General features: G+C 43.7%; 2 protein-coding genes and 1 long non-coding RNA gene across 6 annotated transcripts in view; 2 read left to right on the top strand and 1 right to left on the bottom strand.

Moving 5' to 3' along the window:
* The window catches only part of stag2a (stromal antigen 2a), a 31391-nt gene extending 14607 nt beyond the window's left edge, over positions 1-16784 (top strand). For both annotated transcript variants that reach the window (XM_046838650.1, XM_046838648.1), the window contains exons 8-34: positions 2248-2399; positions 2539-2612; positions 2748-2871; positions 3279-3377; positions 3644-3723; positions 3851-3958; positions 4198-4306; positions 4482-4599; positions 4777-4880; positions 4981-5073; positions 5171-5260; positions 5407-5610; positions 5777-5847; positions 5929-6016; positions 6251-6331; positions 6429-6521; positions 6764-6935; positions 7102-7241; positions 7363-7464; positions 7640-7788; positions 7995-8123; positions 8211-8419; positions 8632-8866; positions 14097-14189; positions 14749-14875; positions 15050-15127; positions 15425-16784. In XM_046838650.1, coding sequence (XP_046694606.1) covers positions 2248-2399; positions 2539-2612; positions 2748-2871; positions 3279-3377; positions 3644-3723; positions 3851-3958; positions 4198-4306; positions 4482-4599; positions 4777-4880; positions 4981-5073; positions 5171-5260; positions 5407-5610; positions 5777-5847; positions 5929-6016; positions 6251-6331; positions 6429-6521; positions 6764-6935; positions 7102-7241; positions 7363-7464; positions 7640-7788; positions 7995-8123; positions 8211-8419; positions 8632-8866; positions 14097-14189; positions 14749-14875; positions 15050-15127; positions 15425-15448 — 3146 coding nt within the window. In that variant the 3' untranslated portion in view covers positions 15449-16784. The remainder of the gene's footprint in view (positions 1-2247; positions 2400-2538; positions 2613-2747; positions 2872-3278; positions 3378-3643; positions 3724-3850; positions 3959-4197; positions 4307-4481; positions 4600-4776; positions 4881-4980; positions 5074-5170; positions 5261-5406; positions 5611-5776; positions 5848-5928; positions 6017-6250; positions 6332-6428; positions 6522-6763; positions 6936-7101; positions 7242-7362; positions 7465-7639; positions 7789-7994; positions 8124-8210; positions 8420-8631; positions 8867-14096; positions 14190-14748; positions 14876-15049; positions 15128-15424) is intronic.
* A 2521-nt stretch (positions 16785-19305) lies between these two features.
* The window catches only part of LOC124378869, a 436-nt gene continuing 40 nt past the window's right edge, over positions 19306-19701 (bottom strand). The window contains exons 1-2 of the long non-coding RNA XR_006924317.1: positions 19605-19701; positions 19306-19445 (exon numbers count right to left, since the gene is read on the bottom strand). The exon at positions 19605-19701 is cut by the window's right edge and continues 40 nt beyond it. This is a non-coding gene — a long non-coding RNA (uncharacterized LOC124378869). The remainder of the gene's footprint in view (positions 19446-19604) is intronic.
* Positions 19457-19701, top strand: part of cchcr1 (coiled-coil alpha-helical rod protein 1) — an 8291-nt gene continuing 8046 nt past the window's right edge. For all 3 annotated transcript variants that reach the window (XM_046838669.1, XM_046838668.1, XM_046838667.1), the window contains exon 1: positions 19457-19634. In XM_046838669.1, the coding sequence (XP_046694625.1) occupies positions 19556-19634 (79 nt within the window). In that variant the 5' untranslated portion in view covers positions 19457-19555. The remainder of the gene's footprint in view (positions 19635-19701) is intronic.

The following is a 19701-nucleotide window of genomic DNA, read 5'->3' as shown; positions in this document are numbered from 1 at the left end:
ACACACAAACGCACACACATCTCCACTCTTGCAGGTCAGAGACAGACACACACACACACACACACACACGCACACGACTACACCTTCTCTCAGTAAGAACACACACACACTCTTGCAGGTCAGAGACACACACACGCACATCTCCACTCTTGCAGGTCAGAGACACACACACATCTCCACTCTTGCAGGTCAGAGACACACACACACACACACACACACACACACATCTCCACTCTTGCAGGTCAGAGACACACACACACACATCTACACTCTTGCAGGTCAGAGACACACACACATCTCCACTCTTGCAGGTCAGAGACACACACACACACACACACATCTCCACTCTTGCAGGTCAGAGACACACACACGCACATCTCCACTCTTGCAGGTCAGAGACACACACACACACACACACACACACACACACACACACATCTCCACTCTTGCAGGTCAGAGACACACACACACACACACACACACACACACACACACACACTCTTGCAGGTCAGAGACACACACACACACACACACACCTCCACTCTTGCAGGTCAGACACACACACACACATCTCCACTCTTGCAGGTCAGAGACACACACACACACACACACACACACACACACATCTCCACTCTTGCAGGTCAGAGACACACACACACACACACACACACACACACACACACATCTCCACTCTTGCAGGTCAGAGACGCATACACACACACACAGACATATACACACCTCCACTCTTGCAGGTCAGACACACACACACATCTCCACTCTTGCAGGTCAGAGACGCATACACACACACACACACACCTCCACTCTTGCAGGTCAGAGACGCATATACACACACACACACACACACACACACACACACACACCTCCACTCTTGCAGGTCAGAGACGATATACACACACACACACACACACACACACACACACACACACACACACACACACACACACACACACACACACCTCCACTCTTGCAGGTCAGAGAACACACACACACCTCCACTCTTGCAGGTCAGAGACGCATACACACACACACACACACACACACACACACACACACACACACACACACACACCTCCACTCGCAGGTCAGAGACGCATACACACACACACACACACATCTCCACTCTCGCAGGTCAGAGACACACACACACACACACCTCCACCCTCGCAGGTCAGAGACGCATATACACACACCACACATCTCCACTCTTGCAGGTCAGAGACGCATACAGACACACACACAAACCCTCCACTCTTGCAGGTCAGAGAAACACACACACACACACACACACACAAACCCTCCACTCTTGCAGGTCAGAGAAACACACACACATCTCCACTCTTGCAGGTCAGAGACACACACACACACACACACACACACACACACATCTCCACTCTTGCAGGTCAGAGACACACACACACACACACACACACACACCTCCACTCTTGCAGGTCAGAGACGCATACAGACACACACACACACACACCTCCACTCTTGCAGGTCAGAGACATATACACACACACACACACACACACACACCACACACACACACACTCCACTCTTGCAGGTCAGAGACATATACACACACACACACACACACACACACACACACACACACACACACACACACACACACACACACACACACACACACCTCCACTCGCAGGTCAGAGAAACACACACACACCTCCACTCGTGCAGGTCAGAGACGCATACAGACACACACACACACACACACACACACACACACACACACACACACACACCTCCACTCGCAGGTCAGAGACGCATACACACAGACACACACACATCTCCACTCTCAAGGTCAGAGATGCAGACACACACACACACACCTCCACCCTCGCAGGTCAGAGACGCATATACACACACCACACATCTCCACTCTTGCAGGTCAGAGACGATACACACACACACACCTCCACTCTTGCAGGTCAGAGAAACACACACACACACACACACACACAAACCCCTCCACTCTTGCAGGTCAGAGAAACACACACACACATCTCCACTCTCGAAGGTCAGAGATGCAGACACACACAGACATATACACACCTCCACTCTTGCAGGTCAGAGACGCATATACACACACACACACACACACACACAAACACACACCTCCACTCGTGCAGGTCAGAGACACACACATATATACCTCATCCTCAAATTATTCCATGTCTGTAAAGTTATTGTGTGTCTGTGTGACAGCGATGAAGTTGATGACAGCGTTGGTAAACGTTGCTCTGAATCTGAGCATCAACATGGACAACACACAGAGACAGTACGATACCGAACGCAACAAGAGTCTGGGGAAGAGAGCTAACGACCGCCTGGAGCTTCTACTGCAGAAACGCAAGGAGGTGTGTGTGTGTGTGTGTGTGTGTGTGTGTGTGTGTGTGTGTGTGTATTTTATTTATATATATATATATACACACACACACACACCCCCCAACTAGATGAGTTACTAAAGATTGATATGTGTGTTTGTGTGTCTCACAGCTCCAGGAGAATCAGGATGATATTGAAAACATGATGAATGCTATCTTTAAAGGCGTGTTTGTCCATCGATACAGGTACACAATCCCCTTCTACACAGTCCCCCTTGGCACAATCCCCCTCAAATTATTTTTAGACAGGAGGAATATTCAGGAGGAATTGGTCAGATTTTTATCTGAATGCTAAAAAAATATGTATGTGTGTGTATCAAGAGATTCGATAGCGGAGATCAGAGCGATCTGTATTGAGGAGATTGGTGTGTGGATGAAGATGTACAGCGATGCCTTTCTGAATGACAGCTATCTGAAATATGTGGGCTGGACCATGCATGATAAGGTGTGTGTGTCTGTCTCAGTTATATTGTCATTTATTTATTCTGAAGAAACTAACAATGTCCTTTTCCTCTCCCCCTCACCAATTTTCTCGCTTTCCCCTTCTCTCTCTCTCTCTCTCTCTCTCTCTCTCTCTCTCTCCCCTCCCACTTCTTTTACTTTCCACTTCTCTCACTCTCTCCTTCTTTCTCTCTTCCCTCTTCTCTCTCTAACTCCCCTCTATCTTTCTTTCTCTCTCTCCCTTCTCTCTCTCTCTCTCTCTCTCTCTCTCTCTCTCTCTCTCTCCCCTCCCACTTCTTTTTTACTTTCCACTTCTCTCACTCTCTCCTTCTTTCTCTCTTCCCCTCTTCTCTCTCTAACTCCCCCTCTATCTTTCTTTCTCTCTCTCCCCTTCTCTCTCGCTCTGAGCAGCAGGGAGAGGTACGGTTGAAGTGTCTCACTGCTCTGCAGGGTTTGTATTATAACCGAGAGCTGAACACCAGACTGGAACTCTTCACCAGCCGCTTTAAGGTGATTTCACTGGGACCATTAGCACCATTAACACCTGCATTTGGCTGTGTTCTAAACCACACAGGTGTAGAGTGTTGTTAGGGGAGATAATGGGGATGGGGACACGGTGATCTCTAGTGGTCAGGAGGAAAGTTTTAATTCTGAGGGTGGTTCCTTTTTCCAAAGTGCATTATGAGTACTCTTATCATTTACAATCACACGCACTCTTTTGTGACTAAAAACAACCCTACTTTGTAACAAATGTCCATGACCTTTGACCTCTGCAGGACCGAATTGTGTCCATGGCGCTGGATAAAGAGTATGATGTTGCAGTTCAGGCCATTAAACTGCTCACACTCGTCCTGCAGTGAGTGTCCTCACAGTGTTCACCTCTGACCTCTCACTATAACCTCATCTTATGGTGAACATCTAATACGTGTGTGTGTGTGTGTGTGTGTGTGTGTGTGTGTGTGTGTGTGTGTGTGTGTGTGTAGGAGCAGTGATGAAGTGCTGACGGCTGAGGACTGTGAGAGTGTATATCATCTGGTTTACTCCGCCCACCGCCCCATCGCCGTAGCAGCGGGGGAGTTCCTCTATAAAAAGTAGGTCACATGACTCCAGACTGCACAATGTTTACGCCACACCTTTTTATTATGACTGACAGGTACAGAGGCCACGCCTCCTCACTTACACTGTCCATTAAACTTGTAGAACTGTTCTCTGGTGTGAGATTAACGTGTGGCTCAGCAGCATCACCATGTGGAAACTGTGTAGAAACACACGCACACACGTATTTAAGTGCTTTTGTCTCTTTCACTCTGGTGTGCGTTATCGCGCACAGGTTGTTCAGTCAGCGGGGTCCGGAGGAGGAGGGGCTACCGAGGAGAGGGCGACAATGTCTGAATGCAAACCTCATCAAAACCACAGTCTTCTTCTTTCTGGAGAGTGAGGTGTGTGTGTGTGTGTGTGTTCCTGACTTCAAAAGATAACTTTGTGCAGTTCCAATAAGAAAGTATAAACCACATTTTTTTTGTTTAATTGTGTGCACAGCTATAAGACCTGTGTGTGTGTGTGTGTGTGTGTGTGTGTGTTTGTGTGTGCGCGTTTGTGTTTGTGTGTGCGCAGCTACATGAACATGGTGCGTACCTTGTGGACAGTTTGTGGGAGTGTGGGTCAGAACTGTTAAAGGACTGGGAGAGTTTTATCAGCCTTCTACTGGATGAACCTTTTCCTGGAGAGGAAGGTGTGTTTTTTACACATGCGCACACACACACACACACACACACACACACACACACACACACACACACACTAAAACCGTGTTTATTCTGAAATATGTTCAATTTTTATTGAGGAACACAGTTAAAGTGTGTCAGTTTAGAATTTGTCCTGTGTGTGTGTGTGTGTGTGTGTGAGACAGCTCTAACAGACAGACAGGAGACGGCTCTGATTGAGATCATGCTGTGTGCTGTCAGACAGGCATGTGAGTGTCACCCACCCGTTGGGCGTGGCACAGGGAAGAGGGTGAGACACACACACACACACACACACACACACACACACACACACACACACACACACACACACACACACACAGTGTTCATGTCAGCACTTTGTTTTTCAGGTCTTGACGGCAAAGGAAAAGAAAACACAGCTAGATGATCGGACCAAAATCACAGAGATCTTTGCTGTGGCTCTTCCGCTGCTCCTGGCTAAAGTAACACACACACACACACACACACACACACACTTTGTCTCTTGTATTCTCTGCTTTTCTCCCCGCATCATTTTTAACAAAACTGTGTGTGTGTCAGTACTGCGTAGATGCTGAGAAGGTAACAAACCTGTTGCAGTTACCACAGTATTTTGATCTAGAGATCTATACCACGGGCCGGCTGGAGAAGGTACACACACACACACACACACACACACACACACACACACACACAGACATGCCTTTTGCTTATTTAATCTTTTATTCAGTGTAGCAAGTAACAATTAGCATAAAGACAATTTAAGTGTATAAAGTGTGTGTGTGTGTGACCTGCAGCACCTGGATGCACTTCTGCGTCAGATCCGAGATGTGGTGGAAAAGCACACAGATACAGGTGTTTTGGAGGCGTGTTCCATGACGTTCCACGCTCTGTGCAATGAGGAGTTCACCATCTACAACCGTGTGGACATCACACTGAGCCAGCTGATGGACGAGCAGATTGACAAGCTCAACCGCCTGCTCGACGACTTCCTCAACGAGGTGCTGCCTCTGTGGGCATGTGAGGGTGTGTGGAGGGGCCTGTGGGGGCGTGTATGGATGTGGGGGGGGTATGTGAGGTGGTCTGGTGGCATGAAGTGGTATTTAAGGTCGTGTTGGGGTATGTGGGGGTCAGGGTGTGTGTTTAAACCACTCTGTTGTGTTTTAGGGGGAGGAGCCTGATGAAGACGACACCTTTCAGGTTTTATCAACGCTCAAGAGAATTACAGCCTTTCACAAGTAAATACACTCATATACACACTTGCTAAATAAGATATTGTGTGTGCAGTATTACAATTGTGTGTGTGTGTGTGTGTCTAGTGCCCATGACCTGACAAAATGGGATCTATTCAGCTGTAACTACAGGCTGCTGAACACAGGACTGCAGAATGGAGACATGCCTGAACAGGTGCGCGCACACACACACACACACACACACACACACACACACACACACAAGGGAAAGAAACAGGAAGATATGTATATAAATAAAGATACACAAATAAACAGGTGGAAAGAGGAATGTTCAGACAGACGGAGGGACAGATCACAGACAGACAGAGGATGCATTGTATTTAATATTTTATACTTTTTTCTGTGTGTGTGTGTGTGTGTGTGTGTGTGTGTGTGTGTGTGCGTGCAGATAGTGGTGCATGCTATGCAGTGCACTCATTACGTTATCCTGTGGAACCTGGCAAAAGTCTCAGAGGGCATCTCCTCAAAGGTCTCTCTCTCTCTCTCTCTCTCTCTCTCTCTCTCTCTCTCTCATACACACATACACACACACTGTGGGTCTAACCGTCTCACTGTGTCTCTCTCAGCGTGACCTGGTGACCTTGAGGAAGCAGACGCGAGCGTTCTTCCTGATGTGTCAGCGGTACCTCAGCAGCCTCAGCATGGCTGTTAAAGAACAGGTAAGCTCAGGGCAGGTGTAACATGGCGGCGCAATCGTGTGGCTCTGCCCACTTTACCCACTGCACATTTTGAGTGTTTGATAGACGTGTACCTGTGCAGTGCTATACAGCATTTGCTCCAGGCTCTGTGTGTGTGTGTGTGTGTGTGTGTGCACGCTCTGAGAAGATAGTTCACACTGCTGACCTAAACATACTCTGTGTGTGTGCACGTGTGCGTACGTGTGTGTGTATACACTCCTCAGGCCTTCACTATCCTGTGTGATGCGTTAATGATCTTCAGTCATCAGATCATGGCGTCAGGTCGGGATGCAATGGAGCCTCTGGTCTTCAGTCCAGACTCGTCCCTGCAAAGCGACCTGCTCAACTTCGTCCTTAATCACGTCTTCATCGAGCAGGATGATGATGGCAGCACTGGTACATGTACACACACACACACACACACACACACACACACACACACACACACCCCAGCCAATGCAGCATTCACAGTCAAGCTTTGATGTACTAATGAGAGCATCATGAAAGGTTTCGATCATTTGGTGTGTGTGTGTGTGTGTGTGTGTGTGTGTGTGTGTTTCAGATGGACAGCAGGATGATGAAGCAGGAAAGATCGAGGCACTACATAAGCGCAGAAACCTGTTAGCAGCGTACTGTAAACTGATCATTTATAATGTAGTGGAGATGAGCACCGGAGCAGACATCTTCAAACAGTACATGAGAGTGAGAACTGCCCCCCCCCCCCCACCCCAACCACACACACACACACACACACACACACACACACACACAGTGTACACTATACACACACGCCTTCATTAACTCTGCCCCTCTTTTTCTTCAGTACTATAATGATTATGGTGACATCATAAAGGAGACAATGAGTAAGACGAGACAGATCGATAAGATTCAGTGTGCCAAAACCCTCATCCTCAGCCTGCAGCAGGTATAAACAAACCCACACGTGCACACACACACACACACACACACACACACACACACAACCTTTCCTACTTTAACAGTTCAATTTCTCAAGTCAAATCTTTATTTACACTAATATAAATATAATACGATGAATGTAATGTATGGTGTGTGTGTGTGTGTGTGTGTGTGTGTTGCAGCTGTTTAATGAGATGCTCAGTGAGCTTGGCTGTAACTTTGATCGTTCTTCTGCGGTGTTCTGTGGAATTAAAGAACTTGCCCGCCGGTTCTCCCTCACGTTTGGCTTGGACCAGCTAAAGACTCGTGAAGCCATCGCTATGCTGCACAAGTATGCACGCGCGCACACACACTCGAGTCTTCACATTGCTGCCAGGTTTTTCAAAAATTATACATTTAATTTAAATAAGATTAAACACGGAGAGGATGTGACATCATAAGGTAGTTAATTTTAGTATAGTCTCTCCACAACACTGTTTATAGGTATCAATTTCTTGTGTGTGTGTGTGTGTGTGTGTGTGTGTGTGTGTGTTACAGGGATGGTATAGAGTTTGCGTTTAAGGAGCCAAGTCCTCAGGGTGAGGGAACACCCCCTCTCAACCTTGCCTTCCTGGACATCCTCAGTGAGTTCTCGTCCAAACTGCTGCGCCAGGACCGCAGGACTGTGTAAGACCCACACAAGCACAACACAACGCACACACACAATTACATCATATATTGCTTAGGTTATATTGATGTGTATGTGTGCTCTAGACACATGTACCTGGAGCGCTTCATGACGTTTCAGATGTCCCTGCAGAGGGAGGAGTGTTGGTTGCCCCTCATCTCCTACAGGAACTCCCTGCAGGCCGGGGCAGATGATGACACGCTGTCTGTCCTCAGCGGTGTCAGTGGCCGAGGCTCCACCCGCAGCAGGAAGCCCAGAGTAAACCCCGCCCCCTCCAAGAGGAAGCTGCCTGAGGGTGTGTCTCATTTCTGTCTCATCACTACCACACTGTCTTACACACTGTTACACTACTGACATCTTACACATCTGTCTCTCTGTGTGTCTCTCTCTCTGTCTGTCTGTCTGTCTGTGTATGTCTGTCTGTCTGTGTCTCTGTCTGTCTGTCTGTCTCTCTCTCTCTCTGTCTCTCTCTTTCTTTCTCTGTGTCTCTCTCTGTCTCTGTCTCAGAGGAGAGTAGCTGTAGCAGCACTGATGCGAGTGTATGGATGACTCGTGAGCAGCAGCCTCAGACTCCCATGATGATGTCACCACCTGCAGTGATGTCATCACCCCACATGACCGCCACCGTACTGCGGGAAACTAAAAAGCCCCGCCCAGAGGAGGGATACGTGGGCGTGTACACCATGAGCAACCAATCACAGCACAACACGTTACAGCAGCCACACGCACACATGGACTACAAGTAAACACACATACACACACACATCGACTACAAGTAAACACACACACATCGACTACTAGTAAACACACATACACACACATCGACTACAAGTAAACACACATACACACACACATCGACTACAAGTAAACACACATACACACACACATCGACTACAAGTAAACACACACACATCGACTACTAGTAAACACACATACACACACACATCGACTACAAGTAAACACACACACACCCATCGACTACAAGTAAACACACATACACACACACATCGACATAAGTAAACACACACATCGACTAAGTAAACACATACACACACACACATCGACTGCAAGTAAACACACACACATCGACTACTAGTAAACACACACACATACACACATCGACATAAGTAAACACACATACACACACATCGACTACAAGTAAACACACATACACACACACATCGACATAAGTAAACACATATACACACACACATCGACTATAAGTAAACACACATACACACACCATCGACTATAAGTAAACACACATACACACACACATCGACTATAAGTAAACACACACACACACACACACATCGATCATAAGTAAACACACACACACATAGACTACAAGTAAACACACATACACACACACATCGACTACAAGTAAACACATACACACACACATCGACATAAGTAAACACACATACACACACACATCGACTATAAGTAAACACACATATACACACACATCGACTATAAGTAAACACACATACACACACCCATCGACTACAAGTAAACACACATACACACATCGACTATAAGTAAACACACATACACACACATCGACTATAAGTAAACACACACACACACATAGACTACAAGTAAACACACACACACACACATAGACTATAAGTAAACACACACACATCGACTACAAGTAAACACATACACACACACATCGACTACAAGTAAACACACATACACACACATCGACTACATAAGTAAACACATATACACACACATCGACTATAAGTAAACACACATACACACACATCGATTATAAGTAAACACACACACACACACACACACACATCGATTAAGTAAACACACACACACACTACAAGTAAACACACATACACACACACATCGACTATAAGTAAACACACATACACACACACATCGACTACAAGTAAACACATACACACACCATCGACTACAAGTAAACACACATACACACACATCGACTACAAGTAAACACACATACACACACATCGACACACACACACATCGACTACAAGTAAACACACACATCGACTACTAGTAAACACACATATACACACATCGACTACAAGTAAACACACACACATCGACTACAAGTAAACACACACATCGACTACAAGTAAACACACACATCGACTACAAGTAAACACACATACACACACACATACTACAAGTAAACACACATACACACATCGACTCATAAGTAAACACACACACACACACACACATCGACTACAAGTAAACACACACACACACACATCGACTATAAGTAAACACACACATCGACTACTAGTAAACACACATATACACACCCATCGACTAAGTAAACACACATACACACACACATCGATTACAAGTAAACACACATACACACACATCGACTACAAGTAAACACACATACACACCATCGACTAAGTAAACACACACACACACACACATCACTAGTAAACACACATACACACACCCATCGACTACAAGTAAACACACATACACACACACATCGACTATAAGTAAACACACATACACACACCATCGACTACAAGTAAACATACACACACACACATCGATTACTAGTAAACACACACATACACACACACATCAACTATAAGTAAACATACACACACACACACACATACACATCGACTACAGTAAACACACACATACACACACCATCGACTACAAGTAAACACACATACACACCATCGACTACAAGTAAACACACACACACACACACATCGACTAAGTAAACACATATACACACACACATCGACTACTAGTAAACACATACACATACACACACATCGATCATAAGTAAACACACACACATCGACTACTAAGTAAACACATACACACACACATCGACTATAAGTAAACACACACACATCGACTACTAGTAAACACACATATACACACACACATCAACTATAAGTAAACACACATACACACACACATCGACTACTAGTAAACACACACACACACACATAAACACACATACACACACACATCGACTACAAGTAAACACACACACACACACATCGACTACAAGTAAACACACACACACACACACATGACTACAAGTAAACACACACATCGACTACTAGTAAACACACATATACACACCCATCGACTACAAGTAAACACACATACACACACACGACTACAAGTAAACACACACACACATCGACTACTAGTAAACACACATACACACACACATCGACTACAAGTAAACACACATACACACACCCATCGACTACAAGTAAACACACATACACACACACACATAAGTAAACACATACACACATCGACTACTAGTAAACACATACACACATACACACACACATCAACTATAAGTAAACACATACACACACATATCGACTACAAGTAAACACACATACACACACCATCGACTACAAGTAAACACACATACACACACACATCGACTATAAGTAAACACACATACACACACACATCGACTACAAGTAAACACACACACACACACACATGACTACAAGTAAACACACACACATCGACTACTAGTAAACACACATATACACACACACATCGACTACAAGTAAACACACACACATCGACTACAAGTAAACACACACACATCGACAAGTAAACACATACACACACATCGACTACAAGTAAACACACATACACACACACACACACACACACACACACACACACACATCGACTACAAGTAAACACACACACACACACATCGACTACAAGTAAACACACACACATCGACTACTAGTAAACACACACACACACTACACACACACATTGACTAAGTAAACACACACATACACACACACATCGACTACAAGTAAACACACACACATCGACTACAAGTAAACACACACACATCGACTACAAGTAAACACATACACACACATCGACTACAAGTAAACACACATACACACAAACATCGACTACAAGTAAACACACATACACACACATCGACTACAAGTAAACACACACATACAAGTAAACACACATACACACATACACACACACATCGACTACAAGTAAACACACACACACACACACACACACACACACACACACACACACATTGACTAAGTAAACACACATACACACACACACATCGACTACACGTAAACACACACACACACACACACACACACACATCGACAAGTAAACACACATCGACTACAAGTAAACACACACACACACACACATCGACTACAAGTAAACACACACACACACACATCGACTACAAGTAAACACACATACACACACACACAAGTAAACACACACACACACACACACTACAAGTAAACACACATACACACACATCGACTAAGTAAACACACATACACACACATCGACTACAAGTAACACACACACACACACACACATAAGTAAACACACACACACATCGACTAAGTAAACACACACACATCGACTATAAGTAAACACATACACACACCCATCGACTACAAGTAAACACACACACACACATCGACTACAAGTAAACACACACACATCGACTACAGTAAACACACACACACACATCTACAAGTAAACACACACACACACCCATCGACTACAAGTAAACACACACACATCGACAAGTAAACACACACATCGACTACAAGTAAACACACATACACACACACATGACTACAAGTAAACACACATACACACACACACATTGACTACAAGTAAACACACACATACAAGTAAACACACATACACACACACATTGACAAGTAAACACACACACATCGACTACAAGTACACACACACACACTACAAGTAAACACACACACATCGACTACAAGTAAACACACACATCGACTACAAGTAAACACACACACATCGACTACAAGTAAACACACACACACACATCGACTACAAGTAAACACACACACATCGACTACAAGTAAACACACATATACACACACACATTGACTACAAGTAAACACACATACACACACACATTGACTAAGTAAACACACATACACACACATCGACTACAAGTAAACACACACACATCGACTACAAGTAAACACACACACATCGACTACAAGTAAACACACATACACACAAACATCGACTACAAGTAAACACACATACACACAAACATCGACTACAAGTAAACACATACACACAAACATCGACTACAAGTAAACACACACACATACAAGTAAACACACATACACACACCCATCGACTACAAGAAAACACACATACACACACACACACATCGACTACAAGTAAACACACATACACACACACATTGACTAAGTAAACACACACACACACACACACACACACACACACATTGACTACAAGTAAACACACATACACACACACATCGACTACGTAAACACACACACACACACACACACACACACATCGACTACAAGTAAACACATCGACTACAAGTAACACACACACACACACATCGACTACGTAAACACACACACACACACACACACACACACATCGACTAAGTAAACACATACACACACACATCGACTACGTAAACACACACACACACACACACACATCGACTACAAGTAAACACACATCGACTACAAGTAAACACACACACATCACTACAAGTAAACACACACACACACACACACACACACATCGACTACAAGTAAACACACATACACACACACATTGACTACAAGCAAACACACACACACATCGACTACACGTAAACACACACACATACACACACACACACACACATCGACTACAAGTAAACACATACACACACACATCGACTACACGTAAACACACACACACATCGACTACAAGTAAACACACATCGACTACAAGTAAACACACACACATCGACTACACGTAAACACACACACACACACACACATCGACTACAAGTAAACACACATACACACACACATTGACTACAAGTAACGTGTGTGTGTGTGTGTGTGTGTGTGTGTGTGTGTGTGTGTGTGTAGTACACAGGTAGCGTGGATGTTAGCACAGCGGCAGCAGCAGGAGAGAGCGAATATCCAAAACGCCAAGATGAGGAGTCACATGCAGCACACCATGTAAACACACACACACACACACACACACACACACACACACATTTAAAGACTTTGATTTAGAGACCTGCACGGGACGGATATATCAAGTCCTGCTCATGCAAAAATATATATTATTACTGAAACGATATAAAAAAACAGGCCAGAGTTTTTTTTGTGTTCTTTGTTCCTTTCTTTAATGAAGTGATATCTGGAGCACTCAGTGATTCTCCTGTCCTGCGCTTCAGACATTGTGCCCCGGTGTGCTCTAGTAGTTACCACACATGAACCACACCAGAGTTCGCTTCAGAACATCATTTAATTTTTTTTTTATTTGCCATTTTTGCTTTTATGCAGTAGATACATTTTTGTTTTTAGCAATTAATTTTTTCTTTTTTTTCAAAATTTTAAAGACCATTTTGCAGGAGTCCCGCAAATGATTTTATTCTCCTGCAACCCACACACACACGAGTATTTTACTGCCCACGTATTCACCAAATAAATCATTTGTGTCGGGTCCTGCGCTACTCCCGTAGAAGTGCAGGTCTCTACTCTGAGTTATTGGTGTAGTTTTTGTTTACAGTCGGCGGAGTGCAGGTCTGATGGAGGATGATGAAGAGCCGATTGTAGAAGATGTGATGATGTCCTCAGAGCAGCGACTGGAAGACCTGAATGAGGGCATGGACTTCGATACCATGGACATCGACCTGGTGCGGCCAATCGCAGCTCACTGCTATTAACCAATCGCAGCTCACTATGTCGCAGCTCACTGCTATTAACCAATTGCAGCTCACTATGTCGCAGCTCACTGCTATTAACCAATTGCAGCTCACAACTCAGACTCTCTGTGTATGGACTTAAACTGTGTGTGTGTGTGTCTCCAGCTGGCGTCTAAAAACCGGCGTGAGAGGACGGAGCTGAAACCCGATTACTTTGACCCTGCCTCCATCATGGACGACTCTGTAAGTTTTCACTCGTCCACTCAGTCATTCTTTCTATTCATCATCTCTCTATCACCTACTGTTCTCTCCATCTGTCATACCTTTATCATCCCTCTATACATCACCTCTTAATCATTATCTATCTATTTCTATCATTACTCCTTCTCTTATCCACCTCTCTATCCTTCTATTCATGATTCAGTTCATCTATCCTTTTCTATCTATCTTTTTTATCTCCTACATAGTCATCATCTCTCTGTCCTTCTGCCTTCTGTTCAGATCAAGATTTTATGTGTGTGTGTGTGTGTGTGTGTGTAGGTGCTGAACGTGTCGATGTTCTGATGCAGTGGTTGTGAGATTGAGAAGCATGGCCAATGTTCTCCACTCACTTCCTCTTCTCCAGCCGTGTGACGAGGCTACACTTCCTATTTCATGCCTATGTTGTTGTTGGCAGCGTGTGGGCGGAGCTTATGGAGCCGGCGCCTTTCCTTTTTAGTTTTTATAACTTGTAGAGAAACTTTTTTTGATGTTTAGATGATTTTATAAAGACAATCAGCTGTAAATCAGAAGTTTATAAAGCAAATGAAATCACTTTCTAACTCTCACACACACATTATTGTCCTCTAGTCTCAGTCACCATAGTAACAACACTCCAGAGCAGAAGTTTATTCATCATCATTATTATTCTTTTTATTAATATCAGGAACATTTCAGTCAGGAGCAGATGATGCTGCGTTTCTGAACTTGGGTCGTTCGTCAGCTGAGAGGAAACTATTGTTCAGCGCTAATGTAGCTAACGTAACGGAAGTGTTTAGCCAGCAGGTGCGCTAAACGTGCATATGGGGAAAATAGGTGATGTGAAAAAACGCCCTACTTGACACAACTTGGGGGTGTGGCTTACATGTAAGGGGTGGGGCTTAAAGCTTGAGTGTAAGAATCAAAATGGGAAAACAGATTTTATATTTATGTTTTTAAAGGGACTGGGAATCCGGTGTCTCCTGAAGTGACTGATGATTTAGCGATCAGTGCTAATCTGGTGCCTGTGTGTGTGTGTGTTAGCTGCGTTAGCGCTGGAGCACCTCTTACTAATTTTTTGTGTTTTTTTCACACATGATCACTGCCTCTCAGATTTAACTTTTTATTATTCATGATAAAATGATAATATATTATTATATATCTATTAAATCTATAATTCTACCAGATGTGTGAACATGTGACTTGGTGCTGATTTGTATTTCACTTTTCTTTTTAATGGAACAGAACACTTCAGCAGACCGAGAACAACCTGTAATCTTACTTTAATTTCTGCTTCGCTTCACTTCTGTTACTTTCTTTGTTTTTGGGTTAAAATGATGAATCATGAAAATCTTATTAATGGCGGGTGTGCTGTTTCCATGGTGATGGTAACCAGGGTGAGGGGGTAGACATGATGAGGGTAGGCAGAGCCGGATGGGGTGTTTATGCATATTCATTATCCCTTTGTAGAACTGCTGAAAGAGGTGTGTGTGTGTGTGTGTGTGTGTGTGTGTGTGTGTGTGTGTAATATATTGGACTGTATATAAGCGTTTTTTTATTCTATTTACAAAAGAAAAATGTCCGCTGTTGCATTTCCTGTTTGTATTTATGTCTGGAGAAAAAAAAACTTTTGGAACTAAATAAACCCTGGGCTGTGATTTTACCCCGTGTGCTGAAGTGTGGCCGTGTGAGCTGCAGGGCGCAAGTGTGGGACTTTATACACACACACACACACACACACCTGCCCTCTGTCTGTCTCTGTACCAGTGAAAAGAACTGATGCTGAGGCAGAGGAACTTCTGATATCATCATGGTCCTCAAAGAGCACTCACACGCTATTCAGAAGATCAAGCAGAATTCTGTCATTATATAACCAGGGTGCAGTTCTCTGTCTCACACTGAAATACAGAGAGGACAAACACACACACACACACACACACACACAGAAATACAGAGAAGACAAACACACACTGAAATACAAAGAGGACAAACACACACACACAAATACAGAGAAGACAAAACACACACACTGAAATACAGAGAGACAAACACACACACACTGAAATACAGAGAGACAAACACACACACTGAAATACAGAGAGACAAACACACACACTGAAATACAGAGAGACAAACACACACACACACACACACTGAAATACAGAGAAGACAAACACACAGAAATACAGAGAGACAAACACACACACTGAAATACAGAGAAGACAAACACACACTGAAATACAGAGAAGACAAACACACACACTGAAATACAGAGAGGACAAACACACACACACACACTGAAATACAGAGAAGACAAACACACACACTGAAATACAGAGAAGACAAACACACACACACTGAAATACAGAGACAAACACACACACTGAAATACAGAAGACAAACACACACACACTGAAATACAGAGAGACAAACACACACACACTGAAATACAGAGAAGACAAACACACACACACTGAAATACAGAGACAAACACACACACACACTGAAATACAGAGAGACAAACACACACACACTGAAATACAGAGAAGACAAACACACTGAAATACAGAGAAGACAAACACACACACTGAAATACAGAGAGACAAACACACACACACACACACACACTGAAATACAGAGAAGACAAACACACAGAAATACAGAGAGGACAAACACACACACTGAAATACAGAGAAGACAAACACACACACTGAAATACAGAGAAGACAAACACACACACTGAAATACAGAGGACAAACACACACACACACACTGAAATACAGAGAGACAAACACACACACACACACTGAAATACAGAGAGACAAACACACACACACAGAAATACAGAGGACAAACACACTGAAATACAGAGAGGACACATACACACTGAAATACAGAGGACAAACACACACACACACACACACACACACAGAAATACAGAGAGACAAACACACACACACACAGAAATACAGAGAAGACAAACACACACTGAAATACAGAGAGGACAAACACACACACACACACTGAAATACAGAGAGACAAACACACACACACACACACACACACACACACACACACACACACACAAATACAGAGAAGACAAACACACACACACACAGAAATACAGAGAAGACAAACACACACACTGAAATACAGAGAGGACAAACACACACACACTGAAATACAGAGGACAAACACACACTGAAATACAGAGAGGACACATACACACTGAAATACAGAGGACAAACACACACACACACACACACACACACAGAAATACAGAGAAGACAAACACACACACACACAGAAATACAGAGAAGACAACACACACACTGAAATACAGAGAGACAAACACACACACACACACTGAAATACAGAGAGAACAAACACACACACACACACACACACACACACACACACACACACACACAAATACAGAGAAGACAAACACACACACACACACACAGAAATACAGAGAAGACAAACACACACACTGAAATACAGAGAGGACAAACACACACTGAAATACAGAGAAGACAAACACACACACACACAGAAATACAGAGAAGACAACACACACACACACACACACACACACACACTGAAATACAGAGAAGACAAACACACACTGAAATACAGAGAGGACAAACACACACTGAAATACAGAGAGGACAAACACACACACTGAAATACAGAGAAGACAAACACACACACACACAGAAATACAGAGAGACAAACACACACTGAAATACAGAGAGGACACATACACACTGAAATACAGAGAGGACAAACACACACACACACACACACACACACAGAAATACAGAGAAGACAAACACACACACACACAGAAATACAGAGAAGACAAACACACACTGAAATACAGAGAGGACAAACACACACACTGAAATACAGAGATTACAAACACACACACACTGAAATACAGAGAGACAAACACACACACACACACACTGAAATACAGAGAGGACAAACACACACACACACACACACTGAAATACAGAGAAGACAAACACACACTGAAATACAGAGAGGACAAACACACACACTGAAATACAGAGATTACAAACACACACACTGAAATACAGAGGACAAACACACACACACACACACACACACTGAAATACAGAGAGGACACACACAAAAAATGTTTTTTTTTATTATTATTATTATTATTATTTTATTACTGTAAATTTTTAACAAATAATCAGAAAAGTTTTTTTTAACTTTCGGTGAAACCCGGAAGTGTTGCTGGAACACTTCCGGGTGCAGTAGTTTTGAAGCGGGAGGCGGGCTGTAGCGCGCGCTGCGGAAAACACACACACACACACACACACACACACACACACACACACACACACACACACACCGGGTTTTCTATTTAGATTGTGATTTCAGTCCTGCAGTGAGAGCGGCATGGAGAAACACACACACACACCAGGTAGCGGAGAGGAGCTACACTCACCTGCTGACTTCATCACCACACATCGCTCAGGTACAACACAACACTGACTGGGAAAGTTAACATCCAGGACACTAGAACTCATACACAAGTGTGTGTG

Source organism: Silurus meridionalis, chromosome 25 (assembly GCF_014805685.1).
Source record: "Silurus meridionalis isolate SWU-2019-XX chromosome 25, ASM1480568v1, whole genome shotgun sequence".
NCBI classification, from domain to species: Eukaryota; Metazoa; Chordata; class Actinopteri; order Siluriformes; family Siluridae; genus Silurus; species Silurus meridionalis.
This window is presented reverse-complemented; position numbering and strand designations above follow the sequence as displayed.